General features: G+C 37.4%; 1 protein-coding gene across 7 annotated transcripts in view; it reads right to left on the minus strand.

The window, feature by feature from the left end:
- LOC135113175 (F-box DNA helicase 1-like) overlaps window positions 1-17,441 on the minus strand; it is a 35,047-nt gene extending 17,606 nt beyond the window's left edge. Inside the window, exons 1-5 of one of the 7 annotated variants that reach the window (XM_064028272.1) lie at window positions 17,298-17,434; window positions 16,340-17,085; window positions 13,106-13,233; window positions 7,075-7,224; window positions 6,026-6,228 (exon numbers count right to left, since the gene is read on the minus strand). In XM_064028272.1, the coding sequence (XP_063884342.1) occupies window positions 6,026-6,228; window positions 7,075-7,224; window positions 13,106-13,213 (461 nt within the window). In that variant the 5' untranslated portion in view covers window positions 13,214-13,233; window positions 16,340-17,085; window positions 17,298-17,434. Of the gene's footprint in view, window positions 1-6,025; window positions 6,229-7,074; window positions 7,225-13,094; window positions 13,234-13,559; window positions 13,886-16,339 lie in introns of those variants that run through there. The other 6 variants (XM_064028271.1, XM_064028276.1, XM_064028274.1 and 3 more) reach the window with 6 other exon arrangements.
- Between the last annotated feature and the right edge of the window lie 575 nt (window positions 17,442-18,016).

Below are 18,016 nucleotides of genomic sequence, written 5' to 3' on the forward strand. Positions count from 1 at the left end.
GTCTATAATTTAGTGGATTTTCCTTATTTCCTCCTTTGTATTTTGGTGTAATATTTGCTCTCTTCCAATCTTTTGGTACTCTTCCCTGTGTGTGCGTGCGTGTGTGTGCATGTGTATTTACCTAGTTGTATTGTACAGGGCACGAGCCAAAGCTCATTTTTGTCCTGTCTCTATGACCATACTTATCCAGTTTCTCTTTAAACACGTGTACACTGTTTGCTGCAACCACTTCTTCCTTCAAATCATTCCAGATTTCAATAGTTTGATACAGGAAGCTGTACTTCTTGATGTCGCTTGAACATCCACTCTTCTTTGTTTTCTTCCCATGCCCCCTCGTACGTCTCTCTCCCTCCTCCTTTTGTCATATCAAGTAATTTCTATCTATTCTTTCTATACTGCTTCTTAATTTGTACATTGTTATCAGGTCTCCTCTTTTTCTTCTTTCTTATAGTGTTGGTAATCCCATCTCTTCAAGTGTTTCTTTATAGCTTAAGTCTTTCAATTCTGATACCATCTTTGTTGCTATCTTCTTATTCTTATTGTTATTGCTATCCTCTTATTCTTTCCAGTTTCTGCATATCTTTTTTTCTATGTGGAGCCCAAACTACTGCTGTGTATTCCAATTTAGGTTGTATCATGCTTGTTATAATTTTCTTCATCATTTCTTTATCTAAATAGTTAAACACCACCTTAATGTTTGTTAACAAGCTGTATGTGGAGACAAATATTCCTGAATATTCTGTTTATGTGCCTTTCAGGTGACAGTGCGTCACAGGTCATTACTCCCAAATCTTTTCTTCATTACTTTTTAGTATTATTTCCCCTCCCATTTTTTTAATTCCATGAAGGTCTCTTTTTACTTTTTTCCTATTTCCAACACGTGGCATTTTCTGGCATTAAATTCTAGTTTCCATCTTTAGCTCAATGAATGTGTCTTGTCAATAACCTTTTGTAACTCCATGCAATCATTTTCATTCTCGTGTGTGTGTGTGTGTGTGTGTGTGTGTGTGTGTGAGTGGGTGTATTTACCTATTTACCTAGTTGTAATTTACGGGGCCTGAGCTACACTCGTGTGGTCCTGTCTCCATATCTATGCTTGTCTAGTTTTTCCTTAAAGTTGTGCACAATCGTTGCCAATACTACATCCTCACTGAGCTTGTTTCAAACTTCTATATTTCTCTGTGGGAAGTTACATTTCTTTATGTTACTTAAGCAGCTTTTTTTTCTTTTTTCAGTTTTTTTGCTGTGTCCTTGTGTGAATCTGGAATTTCCTTTTTCTCTTAGCAGCAGTTTCACATTATCAATTTCTTCCACTTTATTCCACAATTTATAATTTAGTATGAAGTCTCCCCTTTTTCTTCCTCATTCCAATGTTGGCAGGTTCATTTCCTTTAACCTGTCTTCATATGTTAATTCTTCCAGTTCTGGAACCATCTTTGTTGCCACCCTTTGTAACTTTCTAGTTTTTTTTGACATGTTTCTTCTTGTGGGCAGACCACACTAATTCAGCATATTCTAGCTTTGGTTTAATCATGGAGGTAATTGTCTTTCTCATCATATCTTCATCCATGTAGTGGAATGCTGTTCCAATAGTTCTAACCATTCTATATGTATCTCTGAATATCTTTTCCACATGCTTCTCCAGTTGTTGACTATCCTGCATTGTCATTCCCAGATCTTTCTCTTCTTGTACTTTTATTTCTTAATTTCCTATTTTATATGTCCATTTTGGTCTCCTTTCACTTTTTTCCCATTCCCATAACATTTTTTTTTTTTCACATTAAATTCCATCTGCAATTTCTTACTCCAGTCCCAGATTTTATTCAGATCCCTTTGTAGAATTTCAGTCTTTGTTGTTTCTTATCTTAAAAGTCTTTGTAATTGTGCATCATCTGCAAACAAACTCATGTAACTCTTTACTCCTTCAGGCATATCATTTATGTAGATTGCTGCCAGCACTGATCCTTGTGGTACTCCACTTTCCACTCTTCTCCTTTTTTATTTTGCATCTTTTACTACTGTTCTCATTTCTCTTCCCTTTAAGTAACTTTCCATCCAGTTTATTATTTTTCCATGTAATCCTCCTATATTTTCTAGCTTCCATAGCATCCTGTTGTGGGGAACTTTGTCAAAATCCTTTTTTTTAGATCTAGTCTACCCATCCATCCTTCTCCTGTGTTATATCAGTCACTCTCAAACAGAAGCTCATCAAATTTGTTACACATGATCACTTTTGTCTAAAGGTAGACTGTTTTTCTGTTATTATATCAGGTTTTTTAGAAATTTTGTCCACTGCTTCTTTATCAGTTTTTCACAGATCTTACATACTGTGCTGGCCATTGATACTGGTCTATAGTTTATTGGTGCTTCTTTCTTTCCACTTTTATAAATTGGCACTATGTTCTCTTCCACTCCTTAGGCACTCTTCAAGTTGATAATGAGCACTGAATTATGTCATATACTTACTGGTTCAATTAACTGTTTCCTGCACTCTTTTAAAATGAAGCCTGATATTCCATCTGGTCCTGTTGTTTTTTTCTCTTAAAGTTCCTCCATCATTTTATAAACTTCTTCTTTGATTACTGTAATTTCCCACGTTTGCTTTTTTGTCTTCTTGTTTTGTGGTTCTTTAAATTCTGATTCTTCTTTGAAGACTTGTTGAAACTTTTTGTTTAGCAATTCACTCATGTCCTTGGATCTTCATATGTTTCATTTCCATCCTTCAATCACTCTAGTTTTTCTTTTAGTTTAATTTTTCCATTCATGAACCTGTAGAACAGTTTTGGTTTGTCCTTACACTTTTCAACTATGTCTTTTTTCATATCCTTTCTCTTCCTCTCTCCTTATTTTCACATATTCATTTCTTGCTGTCTAAAGTCTTCTTTATTTTTTGGTTTAAATTTCTTTTCATTTTTATCCATGCTACGTCTCTTTTTCCTTGCTCATGCACATCTGTCGTTGAACCACACCTGTTTCCTTTTTCTTTATGTTTGTATAGTGGGACATACTTATTCACTCCAGTCTCAAATAGTCCCATAAAAATGTCATACTTATCTTGCACATCATTTGCTCTTTTCAGCTTTCCCCAGCCCATTTCTTCATAGAATCTCTTAAGATCTTCTGCATTCGTTTACCCATAGTTTCTCCTGTTTTCTTTGTGTGATTCATCCTCTTCACTGACATCACTGTCAGTCTCTATTTCTATCATTGCATGGTCACTTTTCCGAAGAGGCACACGTATCTTAATTCTTTAGTTAGTTCGATTCCTTTTGTTATATTGGGTCAAGTCTTGTTGGCTCGTCATCTCCCCTATATCTTGTATTTTCAGTCACACATTGCATCACTGTGTTTTCCATAGTCAGCTTCAGAAATCTTTCTCCCCATGCAGTCTCATTTCCTCTTGCCTCAAACACTTTCCAATTTATTTCTTTGCAATTGAAGTCGCTAACCAATAGTACTTTTAGTACTTTTCGATTAATTAACTCAAACGTTGAATGGTATGTTCTATTATTTTCTTACAGTCTTCCTTGCTCCAAGGATTTGTTTTGGGTGGTACATGGGTTGTTATTACCATCAGTATTTCTCCATTATTATCCTCCAAGTTAACACTCACTATTTCTACTTTTCCATCCCTATACTTCACTATTTTTGTCTTTACCTCTATTCTTGTCATTATCATTACACCTCTCCCTCCTTTACCAGTCCTGTCTCTTCTCCATATATTGTCACTATTGTTAATGACAATCGGATTTTCTTCTTTTATCTTTGTTTCCATGAAACACACCACCTTCGGATTCTTTTCTTTTAAATAGTCTTGTAATTCCAGTGTTCTGTGTAACAGTCCATCTATGTTGGTATACATCACATTCAGTTCTTCATTTTTACTATTTTTTCTATTGTATTTCCATTCATTTATTTTCCTTTATGTACCATTTCTTCACTGTCTCTCAACCCACCCCCCCACAAAAAAAAAGTTTAGCCTTTTCTTCAACACTTGCATGGACTGGGTACTGGGCTAGCTTCTAGATCAAAGTCATTTTGGAGCATCTGTTGGTAATACCAGGGTTACCAACCTTGTTTTTGCCGATGATGCTGTATTGCTCGTGGAATCGCTGATGTCCTGGTCATGGCCCTTGAGGCACTGCATGAGGAGGTGAAAACTCTGGGGCTTGAGATCTCCTGGACCAAGACCAAGGTCCAGGCGTTTGGAGGCTTACTAGATGACACAGTCCAGTCTGTCCATGCATGTGACGAGAAAATTGAGGTCTCGGAGAGTTTCACCTACCTTGGTAGTGTAGTTCATAACAATGCTGGTTCTGACCAGAAAGTCACTCGACGGATTGGTCTGGCCCATGGTGTTATGAACTCGCTCAACACGAGTATATGGCATTGTCGATATCTATGCAGGCGGACAAAGATCTGTGTCTTCAAGTTGCTGGTGCTCCCTGTCTTGCTGTATGGCTGTGAGACATGGACACTTACTTAACAGTGGCTTGGAGAGGCGTCTCGATGTCTTTGGTACCAAGTGCCTTCGCAGAATCATGGAGTATCGCTGGAATGACTTTGTGTCAAACCAGCGACTGCTTCATGAAACTGACTTGAGGTCTGTTACCAGCATAGTCCGTGAATGCCAGCTCTGGCTATATGGACACGTGGCTCGCCTCCCCGACGTTGACCCTGCTCATAGGGTTCTCTCTGTAAGAGACAACCCTGAGTGCAGGAGACCAAGGGGACGGCCACATAACTCGTGGCTGGGGAAACTCGATAGATCATGCCGGGATCGGCTCGGGATGGATAGGGCGGCCGCATGGGAGCTCGCTCGGAGGGATCGCCTTGGGTGGAGGCGGCTGGTGAGAGAGACGACGCGCCCTCCAGTTTATTTTCAGTGGGCATTTTTTTTTTATTGGATTTTTGTTGTCCTTGGCCAGTGTCCCTCCTACATAAAAAATATATATATATATATATATATATATATATATATATATATATATATATATATATATATATATATATATATATATATATATATATATATATATATATATATATATATATGCTCCCCATTAGTTATTTAGTAGTTTTCTTCTTTTGTTCTTAATTAATTTTTGTCTTTATAGTCTCTTCATACATTTCTTTCAGTTTTTTCATTCTTCTTCATTTCTGTTTTTCTTAATATATATATCTTTGCAATCTTCAACTTCTCTTAGTTTGGATGTTCTTTCTAATATCTCTTCTGCTGCTTGTTGTGATTTTAGTCATATTCTCATGGGTCTTGTTTTGCCTTCCAGATAAGATCCCAGTCTAATAACATTTTCCACTTCTTCCTCAAATTTGGTGTCATCTTCATCATTTAGTTTCTTCAACAAATCCTTCAATATTTTTGTTTCTTCTTTCTCTCTTTTCAATTTTCATATTATATTTTTCTCCTGTGTGTGTGTGTGTGTGTGTGTGTGTGTGTGTGTGTGTGTGTGTGTGTGTGTGTGTGTGTGTGTGTGTGTGTGTGTGTGTGTGTGTGTGTGTGTGTGTGTGTGGTGCTTTGTCTGGGACACCCTTTGTGGGATTGCTGGGCTGGTATATACTCAATAATAGATAGATTAAGGAAAAAAAGAATGGAGAGATTTATGGAAATATGTTTATGTTAAAAAAAATTATATATGTATATGGAGAAAATACTGAATACATTAATACAAATCACAAATACAATTATTTACTTACAAACTTGAAGAAAATAATACCCCCACCACCACCAGAAACAACAATTAAAATGTAATAGTAACAACGATACAATTAATAATAATAATAATAATAATAATAATAATAATAATAATAATAATAATAATAACTGTCACCTTACAATCTCTTAACTTTCATGTAACAATAATAATAACAAAAATAAATAGTAATAAAAATGCCACTACAATAAAAAACTAAAATAGCATTAATAATAATAATAATAATAATAATAATAATAATAATAATAATAATAATAATAATAATAATAATAACAACAACAAAAACAACATACCTTATAATACTAACAAGGCAATTAGAGGTAGAGGTGATGTCATGGCGGTTACAGAGACGCTTCACCACTTGTTCTGCTGTTAAGGCACCACCACCACCACAACCACCACCATTGTCATCACCACTCTTATACAGCAATAGTGATGATGTGGGGCTGGAGGGTGCCAACTTGTAGTGATGATACAGTTTCTTCCAAGGCAGGAACTGCTTGTGAAAAAGATGGTGATGGTGGTGGTGGTGGTGGTGGTTGAAGTAAAAGGTGAATAGAAAAAAAAATGAGATAAGGAAGTATGAGAGAGAGAGAGAGAGAGAGAGAGAGAGAGAGAGAGAGAGAGAGAGAGAGAGAGAGAGAGAGAGAGAGAGAGAGAGAGAGAGAGAGAGAGAGAGAGAGAGAGTAAAATAAGTGATCGTATGTACCTTCTCTCCTCTTATCTATTTATTACAAGATTTACTGGCATATTCTGTCCTCAAATATGAACTATGAGCATATTTAAGTAGCGTGTCTATGTATGGTATATGTATGCATGTGTGTCTGTGTACAAATAATATCCATAAGTAGACAAAAAAAAAATAAAAATAAAATAATAATAATAATAATAATACTTCATTAAAAATGCAAATACCTACAAACTTAAAAAAAAAAAAAAGATACTGGAATTTAATTTAAAGAAGCAAAAAAAAAAAAAAAAAATGATAAGCACAGAACAAATCCTTCCAAGCAGAGGGAAATACAGTTAAACATAAAAAAAAATTAACACACTCCCCCAAACAACACAAACAAGCAAACACTCAACACACTCTCCCAAACAACACAAACAAGCAAACACTCAACACACTCCCCCAAACAACACAAACAAGCAAACACTCAACACACTCCCCCAAACAACACAAACAACCAAACACTCAACTCACTCCCCCAAACAACACAAACTACCACTCAACACACTCCCCCAAACAACACAAACAAGCAAACACTCAACTCACTCTGCCCAAACAACACAAATAACCAAACACTCAACTCACTCCCCCAAACAACACAAACACACTCACTGCTGGGTTCCGTATCACCTCATGCCACAGGCGGCACACGCTGGCACAGGTGGTGACAAGGAAGTTGTGAGGGAGCTGTGACAACACCACTTCCAGCACCTCCACCGGCAAGCTGAGTCCCGCCCCCGAGAGGACCCCCACATGTGCCATCTGTGTGGGGAGGGCGACTTGTGAGATTCTCTGTCATCTTTGTATAGTGAGATGTGTGAGTGAGGAGGATGATAGAAATAGTCTTTAAGGAATATAAATGTAACAGATCCAATAATTTGTTAGGTAGAGCATGAGCATGATTCTTCTGGGAGGGTTGTCTCTGAGTGGTTGCTTCTCAATGATCTTGCAGTGTAACAACATTCTCCATTGCCTGAAATTCATCTTTGAATAACACCTACAAACTACCACCAAAGTAAGCACCATGAATAGCACTAGATACAAGCTGTCTCCCTCCTGCCATCCTGGTAATGTAGATGTTTACAAATGTGGCATTTACCTTGCTGATATTAAAAAAGTCAAAGGCTATACAGTGTAACCTATGTCAGACTTGGATTCATGCAGATACCAAATGTAGTGGCATATCTGCCAGACTCCTTGCTTTAATAGACAAGTATGATATTTTATATTGTTGCCATTATTGTAAGGATAGGCTTGAGTGCCAAGCCAAATGCCCAAAGTACAGATACACTGACCTCCCAGGTTTAGGTTGTGTTTATGCCAGTGCTATAGATTACACCCAACTCTTTAATACTGTACAAACACCAGCTCAATCAGTGCCTCTTCTGTGTGATTATAGGAAACTGATAAAGCCAATGTTAACATAATAAATTCTCTGCAAATAGAAGTAGAGCAACTCAAAGCAACTATGCAATTTATGATAAACACTTCAGCAGGCTAAACTAACCTGTTAGAGATTAAAAAGTCATCCATGAGGAAGCGATAGGGAACAGGGAAAGGGAAAAGAGAAGAAATTTAATTATAGTGAGAGGCAGAGGAAATGATCCTGCTGAAATTCTAGCCAAATTTGATGAGATTGTGACACATCTGCCTCCTGATAGAACTGTCACCCGGCACAACTTTGTCCTTTTTGCAGCCTCATCTTCTCAGAGCCAACAAAAATTATCCAAACCTGAAACATAAACTACTGAACTCTGCTAAAAATATGTGCAACTTGACATTCTCTAACGTTTTCATAAATGAAGATTAAACTTTCAACATGTTTTGCATTAATTGATTACTATTATTTTTGGACATTGTTACTTTCTGAGGTGGGGAGTGGGGTAACTGTATTATTATCATGTGTATGTTATCTGAAAAGAATATTTATTTCTGGTCAATTTCAGTGTTATGTATTAGGCTGTGAGTTATTTTCATCACAAATCAGCAGTTCCAGTGGTAGAAAAAAAGACTGATTTGAAGAGGAAACAGCAAATTAATCTAAAATCCACCGGTCTACTGGAAAAAAAATTAAAATAAATAAATCTGTCCACCAACTTCAAATGTGTAAGAAATTATAAATTTACCTCAATTCTCCCAGAAAAGATATTTTCATCCTACAAATTGAAATGGGCAAAGAATTTAATATTCACCCAGAGAAGACCTGCAGGAAGGCCAGTGAAAGCTGTGTCTCCTGCTAACAAGGCACTCTGCTCCTCTGACCAAAAGGAAGAGGAAAGCTAATTGGTTGTTAAATGACTCACTGTTCCTTGTACAACTGTACAAGGAGAATGCCACTGTCCTGATTAACAGCTTTAAGAAGCAGGGCATCACCCACAAGCTCAAGAAAGAGGTGTAGGAAAACATCACCACATGTGTTAAAAACATTTCTTCAGCAGAGAGAATGGTGCAGGATGTTGTGATGCGGAGGGGCACCATCCTCTCACACTCCAAGGCTAAGTTTAGCCAGCACAACCAGCATGCTGGAGAAACTGGCAAGGGCACATTGAGAAAAATAATAATAATGAAATGCTGGTATAGTATTTGGCATGTAAGAAGGCTGTGTTCACTGAGCACACATTACTAGAATATAATATATGAATAAGGCTGAATTAAATGCCATTGATGAGCTGGTTGCAGATATCCTCGAGAATGACCACAGCACCACTGGTGGAATCTGCGGCTCCAAGGATATGAATGCATCAACACTGTAGCAGGTACGACCTATGCTTTATGTTTACAAATTTTGTTTCATCAAAAAAGAAATTAAAGACTTCATCAAGTGTGTGTTGTTACATCACAGTTAGATGAACAGGATTAATATTTGACTCTATGTTAACTATGTACTATGACACACTAAATTAATCATAACTGCAATCCAAAACTGTTTTTAACTTAACCTGAACCTGATAAAATACCTAAGCAAATCTTAACTTGGCCATTTATATATATAGAAATAATTTGCTAAAGCATGTTTTTCTTCTGATAGAAATTCTACTCATAGAATCATACATAAGCAAAATTACAACTTGTATATCAACTAATTAATCTTGAGATGTCTTCTTTGCAGATAATACCCTAATCTGGAGGTCTAGTGGTCAATGATTAGCTATGTGTATATTTTTACCTTTGTGACATCTTTCCGTGTCTATTTTGGCTTAATTTTAGAGATGTATATACTCTGAAGCCATTGCCTAATAATACTTACAGTGTACAGATTACTTTATTATGACTTAAAAATATTATTTTTTGTTACTGGATCAGCTTACTTGTAATCTCGATTTCATAAAGTTTGCTGTTGTTAATAATCTTTAAAAATAAAATATAGTAACTACAGCACAAACACAGCATAATTCAACATAAGAGAACAAGCATTGGTATCTTTGGGCCATAATTTTGTGACCTTTTGCCAGGCTTGGCATTCAGTTTTACCTGGCAATCGGTGATTTCATACTATCAAATGCAGTGAGAGGCTCTGCCAAGTTCTCCTTTGCTTGGTTTGGTGTTTGAATCGTACTGGAATAGCCTGGGTGAGGTAAGCAGCGAGAAGCCTCCCTTCCCCATGAGTGACAATATTTTTTAAAATAAAAAATATAACATTTTCATTAGATTCTAGCATTTCATGAGTTAGAAAACAAACTGTAATTTTTTTTCTTTAAAAGTGCAGATTGATAATGAAAACAGCGAATATGTATTCAACTCTCTGAAGAATGGTGATGCTCCAGTGGCAAGTCAAGAAACCTCAAAATCTTCCTGTGGCGCCTTGGGTGAGTTATTTACATTTTTGTTGCTATTATTTAAGTTTAAGAGATAATTTTCATCAAACATATATTACCATCAGTGTTTTGATGATGGAATCCTTATAGTGAGTTATATGAAAGAGGGTTGAAATGCTCATATTTTTTTTGCAATGAGATAAATATATAAGCATTACTACGTGCAAGCCAGCAGGCCGCTTGTAGTTTCCATATTTTTCTATGTTCTCATGTTACCCTTTTGCCACTTGCTTTCCACTAAATTGCTTATTATTTTTGTATTCTGTTACGTAAAGTAGGTCTTAATTTGTTTGTTAGTTTGAAAGTTCTAGTTATAGCTCAAAGTTTTAGTTTCAAAGGTTATGGCCTGGGAAATAATTAATTGCTGGTATCAAGTGAGTATATCAGGTGAAGTACCTACAATTCTGAGATTTATTTATTTTTTTTTATGGCCTGGGAAATAATTCATTGCTGGTATCAAGTGAGTATATCAGGTGAAGTACCCGCAATTCTGAGATTTTTTTTCTTTTTCATCAGGCACCTGATAATTCTTACCTATGCCATTGTGTAAATATTTTTTTCCAATTCTTAGGTTACATCAGACTGTTAGTTAAGTTAATTTATGTTAAGATACATTATGCTTGGCTACATTAAGCTACATTAGTTAAGGTTATTTACATCAAGTATAAGGCTCAAATATCACATAGTTTCGTCAGAAGTTACGTCGCTTAAGATTTCAGGATCCATAATTAAGATAAATCATGTATGTCACTGTGATAAAGAATTAATGTTTTACTCAATAGTATTTTTTTTCTCTTAATCTACAAGTACTGTTGTACTGTGTAATTATACAATGCAACTTTAAAATTTATGTATTGACAGATTATTATTTGTTTGTTGCCATGGTAGCTGCAATAGATATAAATAAATTTGTGTTTCCTGTGCATTTTTCCATCACTGATGTGCTAAGTCGAGCAGGAACAGATGTTAGCATTGGCGACCACTCACACTTACCCACCCTGGTGATCACCAACCTTGGATAAGTTTAGGTTTTTAACATAAGGACTTCCTCACATCTTGATTGCCTGGTGCAGTTTCACCAGGCAATTGACAGAATTGGCAGAAGGTTTAAAAAGTATGGCCATTAGACATGTAGCACTGATGATAACAGCTGAAAATAACAGTCAGCTTACATTTCTACATGACAGGCAACTGGTCTAATGGGTTATGTGCCTTTCCATCTCTCCTTTCCTCTGTCTGGGGTTTAGAATTTCACTCTAAACATAGATGTAGAGAGCAGGTTTAGAGATGAAAATTGTTCAACATTACTGTCTTTCCAAACTAATATATCTGTATCTACAGCTCTGATGCAGGAAGGTCTGACACTCTGACCAATCCAGCACAGGAAGGGAATGTCAAGGCAGTGCAGCATAAAGATCCACCTGTAGAAGCCACCACATTTGCTGCACTAGAACCTCCAACTCTTACCATTCCCCTAGCAGATGTTGGCAGTTTCCTGCCAGATAGTCAAATATTGCTGCACCCAGTGACAAGGGTGCTGCAGCTATGGAGAAGGCTGCTGTAGCCTTGGAAAGGGCTGCACAAATCCAAGAGAGGGTTGCAATAACACAAGAAAAGACTGCACAAGCCCAAGAGAGGGCTGCACTAGCACAAGAAAGGGCTGCACTAGCACAAGAAAGGGCTGCACAAGCCCAAGAGTGCTACACTAGCAAAGGAAAAAACTGCATGAGCCCAACATTGTTTACTAATATGGCAAATTACTTTGACAAAAAACTAAAGAGCTTATAATATTGTGCAATACATAAATAAAACTTCTTATAAATGATGCATATCGTATTAATCTAGCATTCAATGGTTTAAGTTACTATTTCACATTTCCTGAGCTTCATACACAGAGTGACAAATCCCTGTGTGTGTGCTCTAACAAATACAGCAGTTAAATGTGTGTATTTTGAATAAGTTAACTGCACATGTTACTTAGGGGTGTTAGAAAGAAAGAATAAACACAGTTAATCTATATATATATATATATATATATATATATATATATATATATATATATATATATATATATATATATATATATATATATATATATATATATATATATATATATATATATATATATACAGTAGTACTATCACCAGAACAAAGGAATATAGTAAAATCATTCAAATGGAAAATAATATCAAATACTCAGTAATAAATATAAATCAAAGAACTCTCTTCATCAAGAAAAAATTAAAACAGTAGGTCAGTTCATCTATTTGCACACAAAATATTAAGCTCAATTTCTTCATTTCAAGATGAATTTTAGAGTTACACTTTCAAAGTTTGCTTGTCTCCAGATTGTAATTAGCAAGTTCAATTCACAGTTTAATATAATTTTAGTTTGCTGTTCTCTAAATAAAGCCCTTCAATGTTTTTTGAAGGAAATTGATCCATTGTTAGCAGTTGGCACCCTACAACACTCATGTGGTCCAGTCTGCTGATCAATGGAATACGAATTGTGTCATCCACTAATTTTCATCTAAGTCACTTGCTATCAAGCGCCTCTGTGGTGCAGTGGCTTTGAATCCACAGGCTTCAGTTCAAATATGGGCTGGGGACAGTTGGCACACAGCTCACCCAGCTCTTTGGGTTGCTCAATAAATGGGTACCAGGGAAAACATGGGGAAGGTAAAGTGTGGCAGCCTGGATGTCACACTGGTCCTGTGTCCTGAGGTAAAGGACATGTCCACCACAGGCTCAAAGGCTAATGTGACAGACATGGGCACTGTGGCCACATGCAGCATTTGTGTATGCACCCAACTTTACATTTTACTTGCTGTTGAAGGTGGTATCCATTGGCTATCAAAAGTGGAGGAGAGGATGTGTGTAGTGCCCCAGCAGGACTTCATTCTGGGATGGTGCACAAGCTCATTGACAGAACTCATTCACTCTTCACTCGTCATTGCTGTAAAACAAAAAAAAATAATATACATAGAAAATTCACACAAACTGAGAACATGTGCAATTTTAGTCTGGTGTTGACAGAGATCCTTTCATTATTTTGTTAATGGAACCAGTTTGCAACTCATCATTGCTGTAAAACAAAAAGTAATATACATAGAAAATGTTCACACAGACTGAGAAGAATATGTGCAATTTTAATCTGGTGTAACCGAGATTCTTTCATTATTTTGTTAATGGAACCAGTTAGCAAAAAATCCTCAAACTGTTATTGTAAGGAAATGAACACTTTATCAGAACTAAGGATAATGTCTTTTGGGTAAAACCTACTTGAAATACAAATTGCAAAAATCATTTGTACTGGTGTCCCTTATGGAGTCCTTCTACCACGAAGATAGGGTGCGGGTATGTTGGCATTCCCATTAGGAGCAACAACATTATCATTCATTTCATTATCACCAGCAGCAGATTTGTGGTCTTCTGGAGGCATCTGGATGTTCATGTTCTTGCAAATGTTGTGAAGGAGAGCACAGACTTCCACAACTTTGCATACTTTCAGTGGATATTCAAGCCTGATCTCTCCATGAACAACATCAAAATGACATTTTAATTGACTGATCCCTCCTTTGACTACTCTCCTTGTATTCTTGTGAGCACTGTTACAATAAATAAAAGGTAATTCTTATATAAGTGGTTTATAAGTGATATTCAAGTGGAATGTTAAATATAGATAGAAAAAGAGATAAGATTAGTCAGGGTTTGGGCCAATGTTTACAAGACTTTGACTCACATATGATATAGCCATACCAACTATAACATGAAGGAATAAGTGTGATAAATATAACAATGCAAGTGTGATGAATATAACCATGATGCCAATCTCCTAATTCTCACTTGAAGAGGCAATTTTGAAGCAGTATTTGATGTGATTTCATCAAATGAGATGCCAATTTTTGTATTTTTATTTTAATTTTTATTATTTTTTTTTATGTAGGAGGGACACCAGCCAAGGAAAAAAAAAAAAAAAAAAAAAAAAACTGAGATGCTAGTCCCCAAACAGGGTTCAAAGTGGCAGTAAAAAATTGAAGGATAAGTGTCTTGAAATCTCCCTCTTGAAGGAGTTCAAGTCATAGGAAGGTGGAAACACAGAAGCAGGAAGGGAGTTCCAGAGTTTACCAAAGAAAGGGATGAATGATTGAGAATACTGGTTAACTCTTGCATTAGAGAGGTGGACAGAATAGGGATGAAAGAAGAAAGTCTTGTGCAGCAAGGCTGTGGGAGGAGGGGAGGCATGCAGTTAGCAAGATCTGAGGAGCAGTTAGCTTGAAAATAGCAGTAGAAGACAGCTAGAGATACAACACTGCAGCAATGAGAGAGAGGCTGAAGACAGTCAGTTAGAAGAGAGGAGCTGATGAAGCAAAAAAGCAGAGAAGAGACGAAAAAACAGAGAAGAGAGAGTAACACCATAAGCAGGATTAGAGATTAAGAAAAGGTCAAGAATGTTAGCTGTTTCTCCAAGACTGTCAGGAATGCAAGTAGGGTGTTGCACCAATTGCTCTGGGTTGTGGAGGATAGCAAAGTTGAATGCTAGTTCACCAGGATGGCCAGTGAAGGGAGAGGAAAGCCAAAGCTGATGGTGAACATTGACATCTCCAAGAATGGAGATCTCCACAAAAGGGAAGTCAGAATGTGCTCCACTTTGGAAGTTAATTAGTCAAAGAATTCCTTATAGTCAGAGGAGTTAAGTGAGAGGTATACAGAACAGATAAATTTAGTATGAGAGTGACTCTGTAGTCGTAGCCAGATGGTGGAAAACTTGGAAGGTTCAAGAGCATGGACACAAGAGCAGGTTAAGTTGTTGCACACATAAATACAACATCCAGCTTTGGATTGAAAAATGAGGATAGAGAAAGTAGGAGGGAACAGAAAAGGGGCTACTGTCAATTGCCACAGACACCTGAGTTTCAGTGAAGAAAAGATGAGGTTTAGTAGAGGAGAGGTGGTGTTCTACAGATTGAAAACTAGATCTAAGACCATGAATGTTGCAGAAGTTAATGAAGAAAAAGTTGAGGGGGGTGTCAAGACACTTAGGATTGATACCAGAAGAACAGTCTGACCTGGGTACATTTGTGGGGACTCTGAGACTGGTGTAGGAGTTGCCATGATAATTTTAAATTTTGAATGAAGGGTGTGTGTAATTACATGCTTGTAGTTTAGTGTCTTTAGAGGGCAGGCTGTGACTGCCCCCTTGTGTTGTGAGACACAAAGGGAAATGTTCAGTGAGGTCACAGCTGGGTTTAATGATAAGTTCACAGCACCCCCTGATCCAGTGCTTTAGACCTCAATGGAAGTAATTATCATTTCATCAGGTGCCTACTGTCTTCTCCTGAAGTATACTAATATTAATTGGGAAGAAAGCTTACAAATAAGCTCATGTCATAAGTAATTTTTTTCAAAGAGAACCATCATCATGATCAGTCAGATCACAAAAAATACTCCTGAAAATTTGTCTCTGTCAAAAACTAATCAAACAGAACCGAACCTAACTCAATACAATCCATCCTAACCTAATCCAACCTAACTTAACTGAATCTAACCTGGTAGCTACAATCCAACCTAACCTAATTCAATCCAAACTAACCTAATTCAATTCAAACTAACCTAACACAATCTAACCTGACTTAACCTAACCCAAATAAACCCAAACCAACCCAACCTAACTTTAGCAAATCTAATCCAATAAGCTACAATCCAACTTAATGCAACCCCAACTAGCCTAACATAACCTAACTCAAATTAACCCTACCTAACCTAACCCTCCCTAAGTTAAATGAATCTAACCCAATAGCTAAATCAATCCAAACTAACCTAAACAAGCATAACCAAACCCAAATAAATCCAAACCAACCACTCGTTTGGTTACATAAAAACTGGTTTAATTTTAATATACAGGGAATGTCCATTATATATATAAAAAAAAAAATAATAATAATTGCTGACTCATATTCTTTTGCAACACATCAAAACCTATCAGAATATTATAGTCTTGTCTTTGCATTATGAAGATGCTGTCTTTCAAAGAGTTAACAAAGGCAGTTCAATGGACTCACCTGTTGCAGTTTGACTGTGGTCCTGGCCGAGGTCGTTGGTAAGGTGTCAGCAGGTACTGTCAGCTAAGATAACCACTGTCTCCCAGCAAGTCGCATCCTGCTGGTATTATGTTCCTCTCAAACAGCTGTCTGACTGCACTCTCACTGAAAATCCTTGCATCATGCACAGACCTAGGCCACTTTGCAAGAACTTCAGTTATCTTGTAGTTTGCATCAAATGCAATTTGAACATTGATGATGTGGTATCTTTTTCTGTTGACATATGCTGCCTCTTCCTGCTTTGGTGCCACAGTTCTTATGTGGGTGCAGTCAATGACACCAATCACACCCAGAAATTGTGCTATGTGAAGAAATTTTGCCTTCTTTCTTTCAACAGCATCCACGGCGTGAGGAAATGTAATAAATCCGCTCAGTATGTCAATACTTGAGAGAGCATCAAGTGTTTTGGACAATCTCTTTACTAACAGTACACTGTGACACACCCACGTCATCACTATTGCACTGCTGCATCTTCCCATGGGCAAGGAAACGTGATGTTATGATGACCTTCACCTCTGGCGTCAGGGCTCGACTCCTCTTATTGTTATTTTGCAGGGCCTCTCACAAGGTCAGTGACAAAAAGTATTCTTGCACGGTTCAGGCGATACCTCTTGACAATTTCTTCATCACCTAATTTGCGAAGAACATCTCTTCTCTTACGAATATTCATGAGGGGTTCCTGTTGCTGCTGCTCCTCCATGTTGGCGCTATGTGAAAACATAAGGCCTGCTATGGTAACTCCGAGTTGGCATAAACCTGTAGTTAAACTTATGGCAAAACATAGCTCTTATGGGCTAAAATCCCCCATTTTGTTTCCTTATGGCAAAAGGTAAGACTTATCGGTGCTTCGGGATACAGGTTCAGTTCAGGTTTTGTAAGACTCAGCACATCAGGACCTGTCATCCTCATTATAACTAACCTTTCATCAATACTTTGACCACCACTGTTCTGCCTCCACCTCAATCTGTGTATGAATAAGAGACAACGCTCGATGGTGTATGAATAAGAGACAACGCACGATGAAATCAATCGCATTGAACGACTTGCCGTCAGGCAAGTTTGTTCTTGATCTTGATCTTGATGGTACAGGTGGTGCAGGATCACTCCTGAGCCAGGCTTTATCTTGATGGTCTTGATCTTGATCTTGATCTTGATGGTCTTGATCTTGATCTTGATCTTGATGGTACAGGTGGCACAGGATCACTCCTGAGCCAGGCCTTTGGATCGGCAACTCCTGTAGAAAGGGGAAAAAAAAAGAGAAACGAACAGCATCCTCTATCCTAATTGTTCATACACCTGGCACGCCACATTCTCTCCAGAAACTCTTTCACCGCCTCAATCATCCTTTCATTGGCCTCTCTACACAGTCCCAGCAACAACACCATCCATTCCTTTCCTGTCTTCTCCACTCTTTCATTCCTATCATGCCCTAACTCAGTCAGTATCACTTGCATCATCTCATTCCTGTCTCTGGCATACTGCACACACTCCAGCACCACATGTTCCACCGTCTCATCCTCTCCCATGTCACACATCTGGCACACTTTGCTGCGGGACTCAGACCACCTGTAACTCCTTGCATTCACATCCATACACTGTGCCCTCGCTCGGAAGAGAAGATCACCGCCCAGGCTTCCA

The sequence above is a fragment of the Scylla paramamosain genome, chromosome 25, assembly GCF_035594125.1.
Source record: "Scylla paramamosain isolate STU-SP2022 chromosome 25, ASM3559412v1, whole genome shotgun sequence".
NCBI classification, from domain to species: domain Eukaryota; kingdom Metazoa; phylum Arthropoda; class Malacostraca; order Decapoda; family Portunidae; genus Scylla; species Scylla paramamosain.